Genomic DNA, 21,366 nt, shown 5'->3' with positions numbered 1-21,366 from the left:
AATTTATTGCAGTAAACGCATACATCCAAAAAGAAGAAAGAACCAAAATTAACACGTTAACACAGCATCTACAACAATTAGAAACAGATCAACCAAGGGAATCTACAGCCACCAAAAGAAAAGAAATATTAAAGATTAGAGCAGAAATAAATGAGATAGAAAACAAAACAAAACAAAAAAACTATAGAAAGAATCAGCAGAACAAGAAGCTGGTTCTGTGAAAGGATTAACAAAATTGACAGACCATTGGCAAACCTAACAAAAGAAAACAGAAGACACAAACAACATGCATTAGAAACCACATGGGCAATGTCACAACAGAACCAAAGAAAATCAAAAGGATAATAACAGAATACTGTGAAGAGTTGTACTCCAACAAATTTGAAAACTTAGAAGAGATGGATACATTTTTAGATAAACACAACCTACCTAAACTTACACAGAGTGAAGCAGAAAACCTGAATAGACCCATAACAAAAGTAGAAATTGATCAGGTCTTCAAAAAACTCCCAACGAAAAACAGTCCAGGCCCAGATGGCTTCACTGGTGAGTTCTACCAAACTTTCAGGGAAAAGCTGTCACCAATTCTACTCAAATTATTCCAGAAAATAGAGGAGGATGGAAAATTTCCTCATACAAAAACCAGTGGAGGACATCACTAAGAAAGAAAATTATAGACCAATATCACTCATGAACATAGATGCAAAAATTCTCAACAAAATCCTAGCCAACAGAAAACAGCAGCACATCAAAAAAATAATACATCATGATCAAGTGGGAGTCATATCAGGGATGCAAGGATGGTTCAACATTAGAAAAATGATCAATGTTATCCATTATCGAAAGTGAAGTATTGAAGTCTACAAGTATTAGTATTACTTTTTCTATTTCTCCCTTCAGTTTTTGATTCCTCATTTGTTAGATACATATATGTGATTTTTGTTTTTGATGTATTTATGCTTTTATTATTATAAAATGTTGTACTTTCTGTCTAGTTAAAATAAAAACAGAACGCTAGTATTTTATGAAATAGGGAAAAGCTAATTCTAGTTTTATGACTCTTAAGCTTTTATTTTATTTTTTGAGACGGGACCTTGGTGGCACAGTGATTAAGCACTTTGCTGTTAACTGAAAAAGGTCAGCGATTTGAACCCACGCAGTGGTGGCTGCAGGAGAAAGAACTGGTAGTCTAAATCCCTAAAGATGAAAGCCTGCAAAACCTACGGGCTGTTTTACTCTCAGTCACCAATCTACTTGATAGCGGACACAACAGTATATTAAGTCCTTACATATTCTTCATTTAAGGCACATTCTCAGGTGTAGGGAGTGAATTTTCATTTATTGTAGGAATATTTGGCTTTCTAGTGTCTTTTCTTCCAGAAAAGTTTATCTGTTGTTCTCCAAATTTAACATGGCCTGAAATGCTGTGGCTCCACAGTGCAACTAGTTGTAATACTGATGCCATTTATGGTTCTTTTCATTTTAGCTAACATGCTTGAATCAAAGTCCTTTGAAGTAGAACTCAAAGATGCTGAACCTGACATTATTGAACAACTTGTGGAATTTGCTTATACTGCTAGGTGAGTTAAGAAGGATCATTTCTGTTTTAGAGAAATATGGTTGGCATCTAATGTGAAAAAGCATTGTTGTAACTGACATGCTTCAAATTCTTGAGAATAAAAAACTACAAGGACACGGAGGGTTTTGAAAATTCGATACCATACTAATTGTAGGAACCAAAACTTGTAATTTTTTGTATAATTTCAAGTGCTAGTCGAATATATTCTATGATAATTCCATTTAAATCGTGGGGGAAAAAATAAGTTGTGAGAAATTAATAGCCACTTTAATTTGCAGGATTTCTGTGAATAGCAACAATGTACAGTCTTTGTTAGATGCAGCAAACCAGTACCAGATTGAACCTGTGAAGAAAATGTGTGTTGATTTTTTGAAAGAACAAGTTGATGCATCAAATTGTCTTGGTAAGAAATCATGTTTGTATTTAACTAGTTATAAGGATCCTCATTTATTAACCTTAATGACATTATCCACTAGAACCTTTTAGTAATGAATTTTAAGAGGAGTTTGGGGAGGGACATATTAACCTGGGCAGCAACCAGCCCATCTCATACTTTGTCAACAGTTTCCAGAAAATAAAATTACTTGAATAGTGAATTTTCATGTACAAAAGGGCTTCAGAAAGTTTGTGGGGAAACTCCATTATCCCATAATTCAATTTTTACATGAACTTTTTGAAGCTCCCTCATATCTAGAGTAAGGAGGTAGAGGGTCAGCAAAAAGAGGAAGCACCTCCCGGAGATGGATTGACACGGTGGCTCAGCAGTGGGCTCACACATGGGAAGGGTTATGAGGTGGTATTAATTCTGCTGTGCATATGGTCACTATTGAGTTCAAACCCATTTGACAGCACCTACAACCACAGGATAAGGAGTAAGGATTGCATTTGGTGGCAGTGTGGCATATGAGAACCTCAATATGAATGTTTACTATTATTGAAGCACTTAGGAGTTAGGATATGCCCAAGTCTGTACTAGATATCTCGCTTTATCCTACTAGACACGTCATCTCCACTTGACAAATGTGGAAACAGATTATGCAGCTTGCTTGAGGTCACATAGCTATTATGTGGAGAAGCTGAAATTAGAATTCAAATAATACTGTAGTCCACCCAGAAGTACCTGGGAAGAAAAGCCTGGTAATCACTGTCAAAAAAATCAGCCATTGAAAATGCTTTGGAATTTTACATTGACATTGATGCATATGGGGACACGATGAGTTGGAATCAACTTGATGGCAACTGGTGGTGGTGGTAAAGCCAGCCAGGCAAAGGGATATGAATGAGGTTTTCCTTGTATCCAGAAAAAGGATTGGACTGGATAGAAGCAGGAAAGTGAGCAGCTATGCAGATGTATATACTGATGACATTTTTATAAAGCTAGCCACAAGTCTATCTATTGAGAATATCCTTAGATAAGGACATAGTAGACTAGCCCCCCAATCTTACCTAGGCAACAGAGACAGCTAGGATGAGTCGCCCCATCTTTCTATACCATAGTTTGGGTTCTCTTCATCAATACAATTCTGTATTCCTGAAATTTAAGTTTGTTTCCCCTTTATAAACAAATAATCTTATAAGATGTTTTATAAAAAGGTAATTAAGGAAAATCTTGGAAGATGATGGTTTGAGTGTACTTTTATAATTTCCTAGCTCTAAATTTCTTATTTGATTTAACTAGAAAGAAAAACAGTTGAAGTAGGGAGGTAAAAAGCAGCTGGAGTGAGTTGGTGCCAAACACACATAGGGTTTGGACTTCTGAGGAGAACAGTTAGTATTTTTACCTGGGAAAAGCTTCTGTCATTATTGTTTACAAAGCTGGGAGGAAGGATTGCCCAGTAGCCTAAAACCTGGCTAAACTGTGGGTGAAGATAGTGGTCCCGCCAGCTGAGGATGGCATCATCATTTAGTTCCCAGGGGAACTGCATCTATCTGCTTTCTCTTGAGCCCAGGGAGTGGCTCTCCTTGGGAGCTAGTTAGAGAAGAACTCTATCTTAGGTTTCACTGCCTGCTAATGTTCTGTTGTCCAACAGACCATAACAATCGGATTTCCAAAAGTGCTAAAGGAACCTAGGGCAGCTTATGGAATTGGGCAAAGGTCATATAAACTTAAAGGAAATCCAGTAGTTTCAGGGAGGGAAAACCAATTTAAACAACCAAAACAAATGGTTCTTGTAGACAAATGTAATGTAAAAAGTATAAAGGAACTTGAAAGTAGAAAAAGGGGGCGGAACCTTGATTTTTCTAGTTTTAAAATTCAATTTAATTGAAAAGTAGAAAGGATACACCTAAAATTTTTTTCTAAAGAAGATCAAACAGGAGACTACTTTATGATACAAAACAGTAATGTGCAGAAATGAAACCATGATTGGAAAGATAAAAGGCATAGAAGGAATATTGTTGTTGTTAGTTGCCATCAAGGACACGCCAGTCACGGCACCCGCATCAAGAAAAGGCAGCATTGTCTGGTCCTGTGTCGTCCTTACCATCACCAGCTTGTGGGAATCATATGCAGCTGTTGTGCCAGCCCCTACCCTCGTTATCCCTCTGCTTCACCAAATAGGATATTCTCTAGTGCTTGATCTCTCCTGATGTTTCCAAAGCAAATGATCTATTCTGTCATGACCCATAAAGTTTCATTGGCTGATTTTTTTTTTTTTTTTTCAAATAAGATTTCCAGGCTTTTCTTCCTAGTCTGTCTACTCACCACCCGTCTGTTTGTCCGTGATGGAAGTTTTTCCAACAATATATCAATACCAGCAGGCTCACTGACAGAGGAAAGGTTGCTGTGGAGTTTCCAGACTTAGAAAGACTAGGAAGACAGGGTCACTAGTGTAGAGTACAAATTTCAAAAGGAACAGAGAGGGAAAACCATTATCAAAGGGTCTCATAAGTTTAGAAAAGAACTTAAGCTTTAAAAAACTAAGTTATCCTGAGTACTAGGGCTGATCAATAAACTATTATACCCCTCTTCTGGATATATCCTACTGGTATTTTTTTGCTTCTAAAGGTCAAGAAAGAACTTACATTTGGGATGCTGAAAATGTCGTGGAACTAAATAGTGGGAATGGTAGGCCAACACTGTCAGTGTCTAAATGTCACTAGTAGTAAATGTTATGTTACAGATATTTTACGACACTAAAATATTAATTAGGAAAAAAGGGCATGTATAAACTCTCAAAGAGAAGAGGTATATGGTACATTACCAAAAAATGATGACAAATGCTTTTCGTCCTGTGTGTTTACCCCTTAGTTCCTCCTGTAAAGAGGGAAGTTGGTTTTCTCCTCTGTGGGTTAATGTGCTGGACTGCAAGGTCAGTGCTTCAGGTTCAACAACAATATGGGCTTTGCCATATGACTTGGTTAGCCCATTGTTACTGTTAAGTGCTGTCAAGTTGGTTCCAACCCATAGCAACCCTGTATAGGGTTTCTGAGGAGTACCTGGTAAACTTGAACCACTGACCTTGCTGTTCAAACTGACTTCAGTGTCCAGGTCATTAACCACTGCACTGCACCGTTGTTGTTGTTAAGTGCCATCAAGTCAAATCCAACCCATAGCAACCTTTATAGGGTTTCCGAGGAGCAGCTTGGTGAGTTTGAACCGCCAACCTTGCAGTTCAGACAGCTTTGCAGTCTGGTGCATTAACCAACAGTGCCACACCAGGACATCCGCACTAAACCATTGTTGTGGTTGTTAAGTGCCATCAAGTCGATTCTGACTCATAAGGACCCTATATAGGGTTTCCGAGGAGCAGCTGGTGAGCTTGAACCGCTGACCTTGTGATTCACATGGCTTTGCAGTCTGGAGCATTAATCCACAGTGCCACACCAGGACTCCATCAGGCATTAGCAAATTGACATCATCATAGGCTTGAATAGTACTTGTATGCTGCAGCTTACCCTCCTTTGCTGCTCTTGAAAAGAATGTTAGAGACCAATGAAGGCACACTTGAGCTATCCCTGCTGAGGCCTCTTGGACTAACCAGCATGCCCAGATACATGAGTTACCAGTTATGTGAGTGAGACCATTTTATAACATTCAGCCCCAGCTGAGCAACTAGCTGACTAGTGATCGGCTATGCAGTCCACGCTGAAAAAACCACTCACCTGACCAATAGAATTTTGAGAAATGATAGTTTGTTATTTTCCCTTGCAGCAATAAGTAATTGATAAAACGGATTAGTTACAAAAGAAAGAGAATCTGGTGGTAATGCTTTTTATCTGCAACAGATTAGAAGACAGTAGTACAAAGTTTGCAGATACTAAAAACAAAACAAGTAAACAAAAAACCCTGCCATTCAGTTCATTCTGACTCATAGCAACCGTATAGGACAGACGAGAACTGCTCCCTAGGCTTCAGGGCATCCGGGTGGGGCACTGTAGGATAAACACTGATCTGCAAGGTCGGCAGTTCAAACCCACCAGTCATTCTCCAGAAACCCTATACAGGGTTGCTATGAGTCGGAGTCGATTTCTACAGCAACTAAGAACAATAGCATAGGGTTTCAAAGACAGTAAATCTTTACAGGACTAGACAGCCTCATCTGTCTCCCATGAAGTAGCTAGCTAGTGGGTTTGAACCCGTAATCTTGAGATTAGCAGTCCAATGTTTGATACACTGTGCCACCAGGGCACCTTTTGCAAATGATGATGGTGATGATTGTGTATCTGTTGTGACAGTTCCAATTCATATCGACCCTGCGTAGGATTTCTGAGGCTGTAAATGTTTATGGGAACAGAAACCCTCATTTTCTCCCTAGGAGCGGCAGGTGACCTTCAAACTGCTGACCTGTGGTTAGGAGCCCACTACACCTCCAGGGATAGGAAGAGGAAAAAAGTATTGTAGTCCAAGATAGCATTGATCTGACCTTCTTCAAGGACACAATGTATAGTGACCTAGATCCCTTCTGAGAAAAGTCTGGTAGGAAGTGCTACACTGATTGAGAAGGGGTGTACTTAGGCTTCTTAGGTACAAGCAAAATGGAGGCTTTTTCTGGATTAAACAGAAGAGGAATTTCTTAAAACGCTATAATATATTTTATATAGTAACCCATAGAGTTATCCAGAAGTCTCAAAAATGAAGCTTGGGAAAAGTATAAGGGTTAGAATAGCAGAAGCTTTGTTGTTAAGTGCCATCCAGTGAATTCCAACCAATAGTGACCCTGTATACAGTTTCCAAAGAGTTGGTGAGCTTGAACTGCCGACCTTGCAGTTAACACAACTTTGCTTTCTGATGCATTAGCGCACTGCGCCACACCAAGACTCCTTTAGATAGGTAGATATCAGAGAATGTTTGCCCAGTAATCAAAAATGCTAATTGTTTTTATATCTTTTTTTTTTTTTCAAACCGTAGGTCTCACATATTTATTAGCCAACCTCTTTAAATGCAGAAGCATAAAAATAAAGGGAGAAACCAGAAGTTTTGTAAAACATGTTCAATTGATCAAATCTTAGCAAAATTGAACTTGCTATGGTAGGGTGCTAGGGCCTGAGTCTATTATGTGCTGCACCATCACATGTGCTGCTCCTTAGTGAACATGTGCCACTCCTTAAAGAACATGTACCACTCCTTAAAGAACATGGGCCACTCCTTAGTGAACATGGGCCACTCCTTAGAGAACATGTGTCACTCCTTAAAGAACATGGGCTACCCCTTAGAGAACATGGGCCACTCCTTAGTGAACATGTGCCACTCCTTAAAGAACATGGGCCATTCCTTAGAGACCCGGCTTGGTTCTTCTCCAGTGCTTTCTCTTGGAGTGTATCTGATTTTATGACCAGTTCTCATTCGAATCCATTGGGAATGGGAGGAGTCTGCTTTTGTTTCTTGGTCCGGAATCTCTGGATCCTGAAAGTCTTATGAGAAGAAATAGTGACGATGGAACATAGCAGCACTCACACGATGGCAAAGAAAGGAAGAGGTGTTTTCATATATCTTTTGAGTGTTTATAAATACTGATCAGTAGCCACAGAAAATCTTGAGTATCTAAAAGAGAAGAGACAGAGGCTACATTCTCTGATTGTAGTGCAGTAAAACCAGAAACAAAGCACAAAAGGATAATTGTCTCCCCCGCCCTATTCTGTACTCTACTGCTGACTTGAGGTCGAATGATCAAGCCCACCAGCTGCTCCTTGGAAACCTTATGCAGGGTGGCTGTGAGTCGGAACCTGCTTAAGAGCACTTAACAATTACAACAACAAATTCCGTACACTTAGAGATTTAACTGGAATGTTACTTAGAAAAACACCTTAAAAGAGGCATTGAAAATCAAGCTACAGGAGATATATGTATATATATATATATGTGTGTGTGTGTGTGTGTGTGTGTGTGTGTGTGTGTGTGTGTGTATATATATATATATGGATTTGGATAGAAAACTTACAAGCTCCTTCTATAAGAGTAGTGTTACCATGATGCCAACATTGACAAAGAACATGTCCACATGTGCATGCAAAAACTTCAGGTCAGTTTCACTTAGAACCACTGATTTTTAAAAACACTTTAAAAATAAATAAAAATATAGCAAATGAAAACCTGCAATGAATATATTTTTAAAAAGAAAAGTTCTTGATGAGGTAGAAGTTATTAAGAAATGTGCTAATATGATTTACTAAATTAACAAGTTACTGGAGAAAAAAAAATATACAGCTATGACAGATGCTGGAAACATCTTGGTGTTTTTGATACCGGTTCTTGGTGGTTTTTTTAAAAAAACAACTTTTTAAAAATAGAAATAGAATACTTTATTCATTGTGTCAGAAACCTACAAAAAATATTTTTTATAGGGAAACTTACGATTCAGCTTTGTGCTGGAAGTTTTCATAAATGCAATCAGATGTGAAAAAACAACAACAACAAAAAGTAATAGTAAAACTGTTCTTGTCAGCCTTGATCAGATTTCTGAAATTCAGTCAGTCTAATTTTTCTGAAATCATCCTTTATCTTCAAGGTATGTTTTTTGGTTTGTTTGGTTTTTTTTTAAAGCTATTTTCTATTCCTTTATTTTCTTTCTGTGTTTAGGTATAAGTGTTCTAGCAGAGTGTCTAGACTGTCCTGAATTGAAAGCAACTGCAGATGACTTTATTCATCAGCATTTCACTGAAGTTTATAAAACTGATGAGTTTCTACAGCTTGATGTTAAGCGAGTAACACACCTCCTCAACCAGGACACTCTGACTGTGAGAGCAGAAGATCAGGTGATTACACTGCCTCCCCACATTCTCCTTGGTAAAAAATGTCCTGACTGACCTCTTACACCTCATATTTCAGCACAAGACAAAGAAGGGAGTCACATTAGAACAGAATTTGTATATTACACTAAAGAGGGAATTCCAATATCTGTTTCATAGGAAGAATAATAAGCCTTGGGTGCTTGAGAGGCCACTTGGTAAAAACAAAACTCTGTTGGGTACCTTGGTATCATAATAAAGTCTCCACCAAAGATGTCCCATAAACCCTAATCCCTAGAACCTGTCAGTATGTTATCTTACATGGCAAAAGGGATTTTGCAGGTGTGATCTAGTTAAGGATCTTGGGATGGGGAGATGGTCTGGTTGGGCCCATTGTAATATGGGTGAGGGATGCAGAAGAGTCAGTGTCAGAGTGATGCAGTATGAGAAATACTAGACCGACTGTCGATGGCTTTGAAGATGGGACATGGGACTATATGCCAAAGAATGCAAGCAGCCACTAGAAACTGGAAAAAAAAAAAAAAAGGATTCTCCCCTAGAACCTCCAGAGAGGCACAACCTGTTAACAACTTAATTTTCAAAACCGTAAGATAAGAGTGTTTTACTGTTTTAAGCTGCTAAGTTTGTGGTGGTTCACTACAGCAGAAATATAAAACTACTTGTTATTTTTAGTTGCCATTGAGTCAGTTCCATGTCATGGTAAGCCTATTGTGTAGAGTAGACTGTTCTATAGGGTGTCCAAGGCTGTGACTGTTCTGATGCAGAGCACAAGCTCTTCTGAGTTGCTTTGTTGTTGTTAAGTGCCCTTGAATCAGTTCCAACTCACAGCAACCCTGTATAGCTGAAGTGGGGAATATCTGGCATGAGGGCCATAGAAGGCTTGAGAAACCATTTGGTCTGGCCCACCAAGACAACCACAGTTCCAGCCATCACGTTGTTGTTGTTAAGTGCCGTCGAGTTGATTTTGACCCATAGCGACCCTATATAGGGTTTCCAAGGAGTGACTGGTGAGCTTGAACCGCTGACCTTGCAATTCAAACAACTTTGCAGTCCAGCGCATTAACCCACAGCGCCACACCAGGACTCCAGCCATTACATTAGGGTGAGTTAATTAAATTTTTTACCAAATGTTGTTGTTGTTGTTGAGTGCCGTCGAGTCGGTTCCGACCCATAGCGACCCTGTACAGGGTTTCCGAGTGTACCTGGCTAATTTTCAAATTGATAATTTTGTATGGTCCATGATTGATGTTATAAACTTGACAGAAAAAAGGTTCCCCATCCCTGCTATGGAGTCCTGGTATGGCACTGTGGGTGCAAGGTCAGTGGTTCAGACTCACCAGCGGCTCCTTGGAACCCTTATACAGGGTCACTGTGGGTCAGAATCTACTTGACATCACATAACAACAACAACATCCCTGCTATATAAGGTTTCCAAGGAATGGCTGGTTAGCAATCAAGTGCTTTTACTACAGCACCATACCAGGACCTTTAAGCAGTTCAAACCATCTATCTTTTGACTAGTAACCCAGTGTTTAACTGCTTATACCGCCCAGAAACTGCTGCATGTATATGATCAGATGCTTTGAGTTTCTTTTGTTTTAATGATAAAAAGTTATCATGCCATGTTCAAAGTACTGCTGTGGCACTGTGGGTTAATGCACCGGACAGCAAGGTAGATTTGAACTGCAAGATCAGCGGCTGAAGTTCACCAGCTGCTCCTCACAAACTCTATACAGGGTCACTGTGAGTTGGAACCGACTCGATGGCACTTTAACACCAGTGTGCCTCACAGCTCAGAGTATCAGTTTAAAACTTAGTAGTTTGGAACTGGAAGTTATGACTCCACAGAAAAAGAAAAAAACAAAACTTGGTTCTATAATCAAAACTGTCTTATTTGCAGTATAGAAAGAGAGGAAAAGGATAACTTTAGACTGAAGAAACCAAACAAACACTGTCTCAGCCACATGGTCAAGGATAATTAACACCATCAGAGATAAGTCATGTTGATGGCATGTACCCTTGATAAAATGAGATGAGAATTTTAAGACTTCACCACTTTATATGTTGTTGTTATTAGATACTGCCCAGTCGGTTCTGACTCATAGTGACCCCATGCAGAACAGAACAAAACACTGCCCGGTCCTGCACCATTCTCACAGTTGTTATGTTTGAGCCCATTGCTGATGTCACTGTGCCAGTCCATCTCGTTGGAGGGTTTTCCTCTTTTTTGCTGACTCTCCACTTTACCAAGCTTGACATCCTTTTCCAGTTCCTTCCTGATAACGTATCTGAAGCATGAGAGACGAAGTCTCACCAACCTGCCTTCTAAGGAACATTCTAGCTGTACTTTTTCCAACACAGATTTGTGTGTTCTTTTGGCAGACAGTGGTATTTTAATGTTCTTCTCCAACACCATATTTCAGGTGCTTCAGTTCTTCTGTGATCTCCCTTATTCATTTTCCAACTTTCACTTTCATAGGACGCCCTTGAAAATTCCATGACTATCGACAGGCGTCCCTTAGTGCTCAAACTGATGTCTTTACTCTTGAACTCTTTAAAGATGACTTGTGCTTCAGATTTGCCTAGTGCGGTGCATCTTTTGATTTGTTCGTGGCTGCTTCCAGGATTGCTAATTGTGGATCCAAGCAAAATGAAGTCTTTCCTACATTTATCATGTTATTCATTAGTCAGTTTGTGAAGATTTTTGTTTTCTTTATATTGCTGTGCAATCCATACTGATGGCTGTTGTCTTTGGTCTTTTTATCAGCAAGTATATCAAGCAAAGTTGTATCATCTGCACGTCACAGGTTGTTAATGAGGCTTCCTCCAATCCTGATGCCAAATTCTCCTTCATATAATCCAGCTTCTTGATTATTTGCTCAGTGTACAGATTAAACAAGTATGGTGAAAGGATACAACCCTGATACATAGTTTTCCTGATTTTAAACTGTGTTTAAAATCCCCTTGTTCTGTTTCAACAACTGCCTCTTGATCTATGTACAGGTTCCTCATGAGCACAAGTGTTGTTGTTGTTGTTAAGTGCCATCGAGTCGGGTCCGACCCATAGCGACCCTGTACAGGGTTTCCAAGGGTGTAAATCTTTACGGGAGTAGAAAGCCTCATCTTTCTCCCGCGGAGCAGCTGGTAGTTTCGAACCGCTGACATTAAGGTTCGCAGCCCGATTCGTAACCACTACGCTACCAGAGCTCCTTAAGTGTTTTGAAATACCCATTCTTCACAGTGTTATCTTCCCATAGTTTGTTATGATCCACAAAGTTGAAAGCCTTTGCATAGTCAAGAACGCACAAGTAAACATCTTTCAGTTACTCTTTTCTTCAGCCAAGATCCGTATGACAGCAGCAATAATATCCCTAGTTGCACATCCTCTTCTCAGTCCAGCTAAATTTCTGGCAGTTCACTGTCAATGTACTACTGAACCATTTTTTGAGTTATCATCAGCAAAAATTTACTTGTATGTGCTATCAGTGATATTGTTTGATGATTTTCATATTCTGTTAGGTCACCTTTGTTTGGAATGGACACAAATAAGAATTTCTTTCAGTCAGTTCACCAAGTAGCTGTCTTCCAAATTTCTTGGCACGATGAGTAAGCACCTCTAGCACTGCAGTAGTTTGTTGAAACATCTCAATTGGTATTCATTAATTCCTGTAGCCTTGTTTTTTCTCCATTGCATTCAGTGAAAGACTTCTGCCTACCGTCAGTTCTAGACCATATGGTGCCTCTTGAAATAGTTGAACATTGACCAATTCTTTATGGTACAGTGACTGTATATTCCTTCCATTCTCTTTTGATGCTTCCTTTGTCATTCAAAATTTTTCCTGTAGGATCCTTCAGTACAGCAACCTGAGGCTTGAGTTTTTCTTCATTTCTTCCAGCCTGAGAAATGCTGAGTGTGTTCTTCCCTTTTGGTTTTCTAACTCCAGGTCTTTACACATTTCATTAGAACACTTGACTTTGTTTTCTTGAACTGCCTTTTGAAATTTTCTGTTCAACCCTTTTATTATTTCTATCACTTCAGCTTCTCTATGTTCAAGAGCAAGTTTATTCTCTCTTCTGATACCCATTTTGTTCCTTTCTTTGTTTCCTGTATTTTTCATGACTTTTTGCTTTCTTCATGTATGATGTTCTAGATTTCATCCCACAGACCCTCTGATCTACAGTCATTAGTGTCTAATGCATTAAATTGGTTCTTGATCTCCATTTCTATTACCAAGGCCATGTTTTCTAACTACTGATCCTTCCTCTATGTTTCCAACTTTCACTTGCCAATCTCCAGTAACTGTCACTGCATCTTCATTGAATGTTTGATCAATTTCATACTCAAGAAGTTAGTGAGATTTTTCAATTTCATTATCTTTGGCTTTAGTGGTTGGTGCGAAATTTGAATAATAGTGATATTAACTGGTCTTCTGTGTTGTTAAGTGCAGTTGAGTCTGTTCCAACTCATAGCGACTCTGTTTAGGTTTTCCAAGGAGTGAATGGTGAATTTGTACTGCCAACCTTACAGTTCAAACTGACATTGCGGTCCAGTGCTTATCCTACAGTGCCACACTAGGACTCCAGGTCTTCCTTGTAGGCATGTGGATATTTTACTATCACAGATAGCACTGTACTTCAAGATTTGAAATACTTTTTTTGACAATTGAAACTACCAGCTGTTCCATAGGAGAAAGATGAGGCTTTCTGCTCCCATAAAGATTTATAGCTTTGGAAACCCTGTACAGGGTCGCTCTAAGTTAGAACTGACTCCACGACACATAACCACCACCACCATACCTAGTATATGAATCTTTATGCGTTCCATTTCATTTTTGACAACTTCCAATTTTCCTAGATTCATACTTCATGCGTTCCATGTTACTATGTTCTGGTTCTTAATAAATGCCTGCAGCAGCTTCCTATTTTGAGTTTTGCCACATCAACAAATGGAGTCCTGGTGTGGCACTGTGGGTTAATGCACTGGACTGAAAAGTCGTTTGAACCACAAGGTCAGCGGTTCAAGCTTACCAGCTGCACCTCAGAAACCCTATACAGGGTCACTATGGATCAGAATTGACTCGACGGCACTTAACAACAACAAAACAGCAAATGAAGGTCTGGAAAGCTTTACTCTAGTTAACATCATTAAGGTCAACTCTAGTTTGAGGAGGCAGCTCTTCCCTAGTTATGTATTTTGACTGTTTCCCAAACCTGATGGGCTCACCTTCCAGCACTGTATCAGACAATGTTCCATTGCTGTACATAAGGTTTTCAGTAGTTAACCTTTCAAAAGTGGTCCACCTCTCTTTCTTCTTATTCTGTCTTGGTCTGGAAGCTTCGCTGAAACCTATCCACCATGTATGACCCAGCTGGTATTTCATATTCTGATGGTACAGCTTTCAGCATAACTGCAACACACAAGCCACTACAGTATGACAAACTGACAGACAGTGGTGGACATTTAAAACTATTCTAAAATAAGTTTATTTAACAAATAGATCAGGGACAAGTCTCTATAAAAATAAACTAAACTCATAGGAAATTAGATCTGGGGACTCATTATTACCTCTCCATAATTAACTTCTTTAACCAGCTCATGTATGTATGAGTGTATTGTAGAATATTTATGAGAAAATGTTTTTAATGTGTTTAATCATTTGTAAATCATATCATGTTAATGAACTTGGAATTGTTCAGTACAATTAAATGAATGCTATAATATTATTTGGAGCCCTGGTGTGGTGCTGTTGGTTAATGCACTGGACTGCAAAGTCGGCTTGAACCGGGAGGCCTGCGATTCAAGTTCACCAGCTGCTCCTTGGAAACCCTATGTAGGATCACTATGGGTCAGTACCCATACTACTCTATGGCACTTAACAACAACAACAGCAGTGTTATTTTGGAAGACTTTGTCCTGTGATTTACTGTTTAATTATAGAGTTTTTATATCTTAAAGTATTTGTAATGCAGATATATCTTTCAATTCATGATTCAGAAATAAAAGATAGAAATAACATTAATGTGTGGTCTTCATATCTACTGGTGTGAACTGCCTTGGAAAATTAACATATTTTGCTGGTACCAATGAGCATGACTCGATGGCACTTAACAACAACAACAATGAGCATATATTAAAATTATCATTGACCAATAGATTTTTTCAGTGCAAATTTACATCAGATCTCCTTCCAAAAATAAGGTGTATTTTCTCTTTCTTTTTTTTAATTTAAAAATGATAGTCACAAATTCAATGCCTTCTCAGTAATGAAATTTAGGTAGTAGTGATTAATTATTTAAAAATTACTTAGAAGAATCACTAGAGCAATGTATAATTTATTCTGAAGTATAGGGAAGTGTCTGAATACTATATGAGGAATGAGTGAATGTTTTCTTTATGTGGTTCTCTCCCTGCCGTGTAAGAGTGAACATAGGTAAGTGGAAATGTTGCTGCTATCCATGGACTTAACTATGCTGTTTTTCCTCCTTAGGTTTATGATGCTGCAGTCAGGTGGTTGAAATACGATGAACCTAATCGCCAGCCATTTATGGTTGATATCCTTGCTAAAGTCAGGTTTCCGCTTATATCAAAGAACTTCTTGAGTAAAACAGTACAAGCTGAACCACTGATTCAAGACAATCCTGAATGCCTTAAGATGGTGATAAGTAAGTTGACAGTATCCTTTCATAACGTCATCATGTAGCCTGTTATTCATGAGCTTAAAATACTTTAGAATGGATCAGACTAAGTAACCAGGAAGAACTATTCAAGCCTTTGCTCTTCTAGATACTTGATTCATGGGTGTTCTCAGTTGTACAGCTGGAAGAGTCTTATTTTATAAGGATGTGTATGATGAGATACAAAAATTATGTGTGCTTTCTCTTGTGGTGCTATAAGATAAGCACTAGAATGCTAACAGGAATGTCAGCAGTTTAAACCCACCAACTGCTCCTTGAAAACCCTAAATAGGGTCATTATAAGTCAGAACTGACTCCACTTAACAACTTTACAATAACTTTTACAAACTTTTGTTTCTGGTGTTTCCTTTTCATTTTATTTAAGCTAGTAGGGGTAGCATAGTGGTTATGAGTTAGCTGCTCACCTCAAGGTCAGCAGTTCGAAACTACCAGCCGTTCTGCAGGAGAAAAATGAGACACTTTCTGCTCCCGTAAAGATTTACAGCCTTGGAAACCCTATGCAGGGTGCTATGATTCGGAACCGACTCCAAGACCACACCACAACCTCCGCTACGCCACCAGTAGTGTACTATGACTTCCTTTTTCTTTTTTTTAAGCTTTTTTTATTGAGAATTGAGTTATGGTTTATAGAACAGAGTATCAATTTTCATTCAACAAAGTGCTTACTTTGTGTTACTATAATGATTGCAGTTCCTCCATGTACCAATAGTTAGCAGTGTTTACATCTAATCACTCTTAACTATTGCACTGCCCCCCTGTGTCTCCACTACTGTCATCCATGTCACCATGTGTCTGCCCACTGTAATCATCTTAGATTAGTCTCTCTTATTAAGAAAAATCTTCTCTAAACTTTTTACAGCAGTGGTCTCATGCAGTCTGCCCTTCTAAGCATAATGTCCTCCAGTTCATCCATGTTGTGAGTTGTTTTGCGGCTTAATCATCATTCTTTAATGTTGCATAGTATTCTGATGTGTATATACCAACGTTTGTTTAAGCCTTCCTCTGTTGATGGGCATTTAGGCTGTCTCCATCTTTTTGATTTTTCCCTGTAGACAGCATATGAAGGATCCTGTTTTTTCTACTCTGTCTCTTTACTGATGCCTTTAACCCACTAACATTCAGTGTATTTATTGATACGTATGAATTGATTGCTTTCATTTTGCTGTGTGTTACTTTATAGTGCTGCTGGTTTCTTTGTTCCATATAACTTTCTGTCCTGAGTTCACTTTGTGTATGGGTTTTTTTTTTCATTTTCATTTCTGTGTGTTAATGTTCACTAAACCTTTCTGGTTTTCCTCTTTTTTATTTTGATGTGCATGTATATTAATTTTCTTTGAGGCACCCTGTAATTTATTAATTTTTCCCATGTAGAAAGTCTGTTTTGTCTTGAAATCTACTTGACTTACCATTTAGAAGCTCTGTACCTATATTATTCCCTCTTTTTGCTTTGTAGTTGATTTCATTATAAATCGATTTCCCTGGTTCCCTATTTTCAGTCTTACAGGTTTGTTTTACTTTTATTGTTGTTGTTGTTGTTGTTGTTGTTGTTAAATGTCGTCAAGTGGGTTTCTGACCCATAGCAACCTTGTATAGGGTTTTCAGTGAGCAGCTGGTGAGCTTGAACTGCTGACTTTGTGGTTCAAACCGATTTTACAGTCCTGCACATTAGCCCACAGGACCATATAACCCTGTATCTGGATTGAGTTCCAGGTGGTGTTCTCATGTATGGTAATCTCAGGTTGTTGTCTATTGTTGTTGCATCTCAGTCCAAAGAACACCCTTTAATATTTTTTTAAAAGTTGAACTGGTTATTACAAATTCCTTTAATTTCTGTTGGCCACCCTTAAAAATTTTCATGTTTGAGCCCATTGTTGCAGCCACTGCAATCCATCTTGTTAAGGGTCTTCCCTCTTTTTTTTGCTGACCTTCTCCAGGGACTGGTGCCTACTGATAACATGTCCAAAGTACAAGAGACGAAGTCTCACCGTAATCGCTTCTACGAACCTATTCGTCTGTACTGTTTTCAAAACAGATTTGCTAGTTCTTCTTTCAGTTCATGGTATAATCTATATTCTTCATCAACAACATAAATCAAATGCATCTATTCTTCTCTGGTCTTGTTTGTTGTACAACTTTCACATGCATGTGAAGCAATTGAAAATTCCATGGCTTGAGTCAGGCACACCTTAGTTCTCAAAGTGACATCTTTGGTCTTTAACACTTCCAAAAGGACTTTTGTAGTAGATTTGTCCAATGCAATATGCCATTTGATTCCTTGACTGTTACATCCATGAGTGTTGATTGTGGTTCCAAGTAAAATGAAATCTTCGACAGTTTCAGTATTTTGTTTGTTTACCATGATGTTGTTTATTGGTCCAGTTGTGAGAAGTTTTGTTTTCTTTACATTGACCTGTAATCATACTGAAGGCTGTAGTCTTTTATCTTCATCAGCAAGCACTTCAAGTTATGTTCCCTTTTTGCAGGCAAGGTTGTGTCATCTGCATATCATGGGTTGTTAATGAGTTGTCTTCCAGTCCTGATATCCCATTCTTCATATAGTCCAGCTTTGTAGATTATTTGCTCAGCATATGAACTGAATAAATATAGTGAAAGGATACAACCCTGGCTGGTGCACACCTTTCCTGATTTTAAACCATTCAGTATCCTCGTATTCTGTTCGAACCAATACTTCTTGGTATATGTACAGCTTCCTTATGAGTACAGTTAAGTATTCTGGAATACCTGTTTTTGCATGTTATTGATAATTTATTATGAACCACACGGCTAAATGCCTTTGCATAGTCATTAAAACATAAGTAAACATTTTTCTGGTATTCTCTGCTCTTAGCCAAGATCCAGCTAATGTCAGCAATGATATCTCTAGTTCCACGTCCTCTTCTGAATGCATTTTGAATGTCTGGCAGCTCCCTGACGATGTACTGTTGCAACCACTTTTGAATTGTCTTCAGAAAAATTTATCATGCTTCTGATATTAATGAAATTGTTCGATAATTTCTTTATTCTGTTGGGTCACCTTTCTGTTCCTTTGAGAGCAGTTTATGAGGCTCCAAGTCCAACTTCAGAGTGCCAGCTCTCGGGGAAGACTTATCTTTGTTGGCTCTAGGGAAAGGTCATTGTCTGTGAGCCCAGTATTCCTTAGAGATCTCCAGATGCCTTGGCATCAATCTTCCCCTGGATCTAGGAGTGTCACAGTGTAGGAACCTCCAGGTCCAAAGAACGCAGTCCAATCCTGGTTCTTCCGTATTGGTGTTAATAGATCCCTCATAGCCTCTTCTTTGAGTTTTTAATATTAATTTTTTCCCAAGTGCTTGCTTATTTCTGATGGTCTTTTTTCCCCTTATGTTTTCAATTCTCTTATTCCTTTAAACTTTAAAATAGTTATTTTTTCTCAGTGTTGGATAATATCAATATCTGAAGTCTTGAAAACCAAATCCTCTATTTGTTGATTCTATTCACCTATTCCTTAGTTGGTTGGTTAGTTGGTTGTGTGCCATAGAGTTGGTTCCAAATCACAGTAATCCTGTATAGGGTTTCCAAGGCTATGAATCTTTACAGGAGCAGAAAGCCTCATCTTTCTCCTACAAAACAGCTGGTAATTTCGAACTACTAACCTTGAGATTAGCAGCCCGACTTGTAATCACTACACTCCTTGACTTACTCCTGGTGGTTTCATTTAGGATATATCTTGTAAATTTCAATTTTGAGTTGCGGTCTATGTTGCTCAGGTCAGAACAGTCTTTGTTTCTGCCAAGTACCCCAGTGCACAACATTCCAGGACTAGTTTGGATTAACTGCTTGCCTTGCAGTATCCTGGTGTGGAGGTAGGGTTTTCGACTTCAACTTTACATGAAGGCAAGGCTGTCATTACAAATATTTAAAGGATGGAGACTTAATCTCTATATGGAGCTGAGATTGAACAGACAAGTTACTGTTTCTCCCTTTGCCATCAGGAAGTTTTTTTCTTAGCCTTCATCATTAAAAGTACAACCAATCCAGGTGATAAAGCTTTTAGCAGAGATCTTGGTTCTAAATCATTAGCTCACACAGGTCCAAAATCTTATCTCTCCTCTCTCAGAGAGCCAGTAGGAACAGTGTCATCATTTCCAGCATTATGCAAGGCCCTCAGAGTACAGGGCTTTCTTATGCTTACCATTCGGGGGTTTGGTTTTAAGTCCAATGCTTTTCCTACAACACCAAACCAGGACTCTTTATTTTTTGTACTTTGATATCTTGGGATCTTAGTTTTGCATTTAAAAGGATGTATGTTTTATTTTTTTCTAGCATTTACAGTTATTTTATAGTGGGAGATTATTTCTGAAAGTCTCCTAGTGTGTGAAAAAGTTTGCAGACCAGTACATCATACACAGTTTAAAATTACATAAAACAGCACATGTTTGCTACCCCTTATTCTTTTCTCTTAGAAGTTGCCATTATTATCTTATTTATCCTTCCAGAACTAGTCTGATAGTCTGCACATACACAAACATATGCATATATATGTACAGGTGTATGTATACACACACTTATGTATAAGGTATTTATACATATATTCATAGCTCTGAATCCTCGTTGCATTTTAGAACCATCTAAGTTATGCTTCTCAAAGTTCTGTGTGCATCTGAATTACCTTGGAATTTTGTTTAAAATAAAAATTCTGATTCATTTAGGTTAGGGTCTGTGATTCAGCACTTCTGACAAGCTCCCAAATTGATGTTACAGCTGCACTGTTCTGTTTTTTGTTTTTTTTGTTGTTTTTTTTTTTGTCTTGTTTTTTTACTTTTTATTGTGAATTGAATTTACAGACAGTTTCGTCAGTTTCACATTCAACAAATCATACACTTAATTCCATCTCAATAATTACACTCCCCTCCATGCAACAGCAGTTATCCAACATCCTCCCTGTGGTTCCTATTTCCATTCTACCTCCTTCCCATCCCTTCTCAACTTTGTCCTTGAGAAAATGTTCAAATGATTGACCATTCTGTGGTGGTTGTTGTTGTTATTGTTAAATTGCATCGAGTCGGTTCTGAACCATGGCAACCCTGTATAGGGTTTCCGAGGAGCAACTGGTGAGCTTGAACCGCCAACCTTGCAGTTCAAGCAGCTTAGCAGTCTGGCGCATTAACCCATAGTGCCACACCAGCACTCCATTCCAGGGTAAGCATACGTTATTAGTGTTGTCCCCACTACATACCTATCTAACTGCTTGTTGAAAATGGAACCATGAAGGTGAATTCCTTTCTAGACCAGAAGAGTGGTCGAGGGCCAAGTCTCAGGTTCCTCCACAGTCTCTTTCTGACCAGTAAATTGTCTTTTTTTTTTTTTTAATAATTCTGAGTTTTGTTCTACATTTTCTGCTACTCTATCTGGGACCTTCTAATGTGATCCCTTTCAGAGCAGTTGGTCTCAGAGTCATGGTGACTGATGTTCACTTGTTCCATGAATGTGTTGGACTAATTGATTCCAGGCATCTTCAGTTCTCATTACTCTTTATTCCACACACAGAGATACCAATAGTTGCACCTTAGATGGCTGCTCATGTGAAGCTGCAGATTTTTTTAACAATAATTTAAGAAGCTCTTTACCAAAAGGAACCCTGGTGGCACTGTGGTTGAAGTGCTGTGCAGCTAACCTAAAGGTCAGCGGTTGAAACTCACCACCTGCTCTGTGGGAGAAAGATGAGACAGTCGGCTTCCATAAAAGATTTGCAGCATTAGTAACCATATGGGGCAGTTCTAGTCGGTCCACTAGCATCTGTGAGTCATAGTGGACTCAAAGGCAGTGGGTACAACACCAGTGTCTGAGTCTACTTCCAAAAATGATGATTTAATTGGTCTGTGGCAGTACCCAGATGTAGATAAATAGTTTCAAATCACACCCGT

The 21,366-nt window shown here is 38.7% G+C and overlaps 1 protein-coding gene across 2 annotated transcripts in view; it reads left to right on the top strand.

Annotated features, from left to right (window-relative positions):
• The window catches only part of KLHL7 (kelch-like family member 7), a 72,338-nt gene that overhangs the window by 25,364 nt on the left and 25,608 nt on the right, over positions 1–21,366 (top strand). For both annotated transcript variants that reach the window (XM_006832218.1, XM_006832219.1), the window contains 4 exons: positions 1,487–1,580; positions 1,858–1,982; positions 8,598–8,773; positions 15,256–15,430. In XM_006832218.1, coding sequence (XP_006832281.1) covers positions 1,487–1,580; positions 1,858–1,982; positions 8,598–8,773; positions 15,256–15,430 — 570 coding nt within the window. The remainder of the gene's footprint in view (positions 1–1,486; positions 1,581–1,857; positions 1,983–8,597; positions 8,774–15,255; positions 15,431–21,366) is intronic.

Source organism: Chrysochloris asiatica, unplaced genomic scaffold (assembly GCF_000296735.1).
Source record: "Chrysochloris asiatica unplaced genomic scaffold, ChrAsi1.0 scaffold00006, whole genome shotgun sequence".
In the NCBI taxonomy this organism is placed as follows: domain Eukaryota; kingdom Metazoa; phylum Chordata; class Mammalia; order Afrosoricida; family Chrysochloridae; genus Chrysochloris; species Chrysochloris asiatica.
This window is presented reverse-complemented; position numbering and strand designations above follow the sequence as displayed.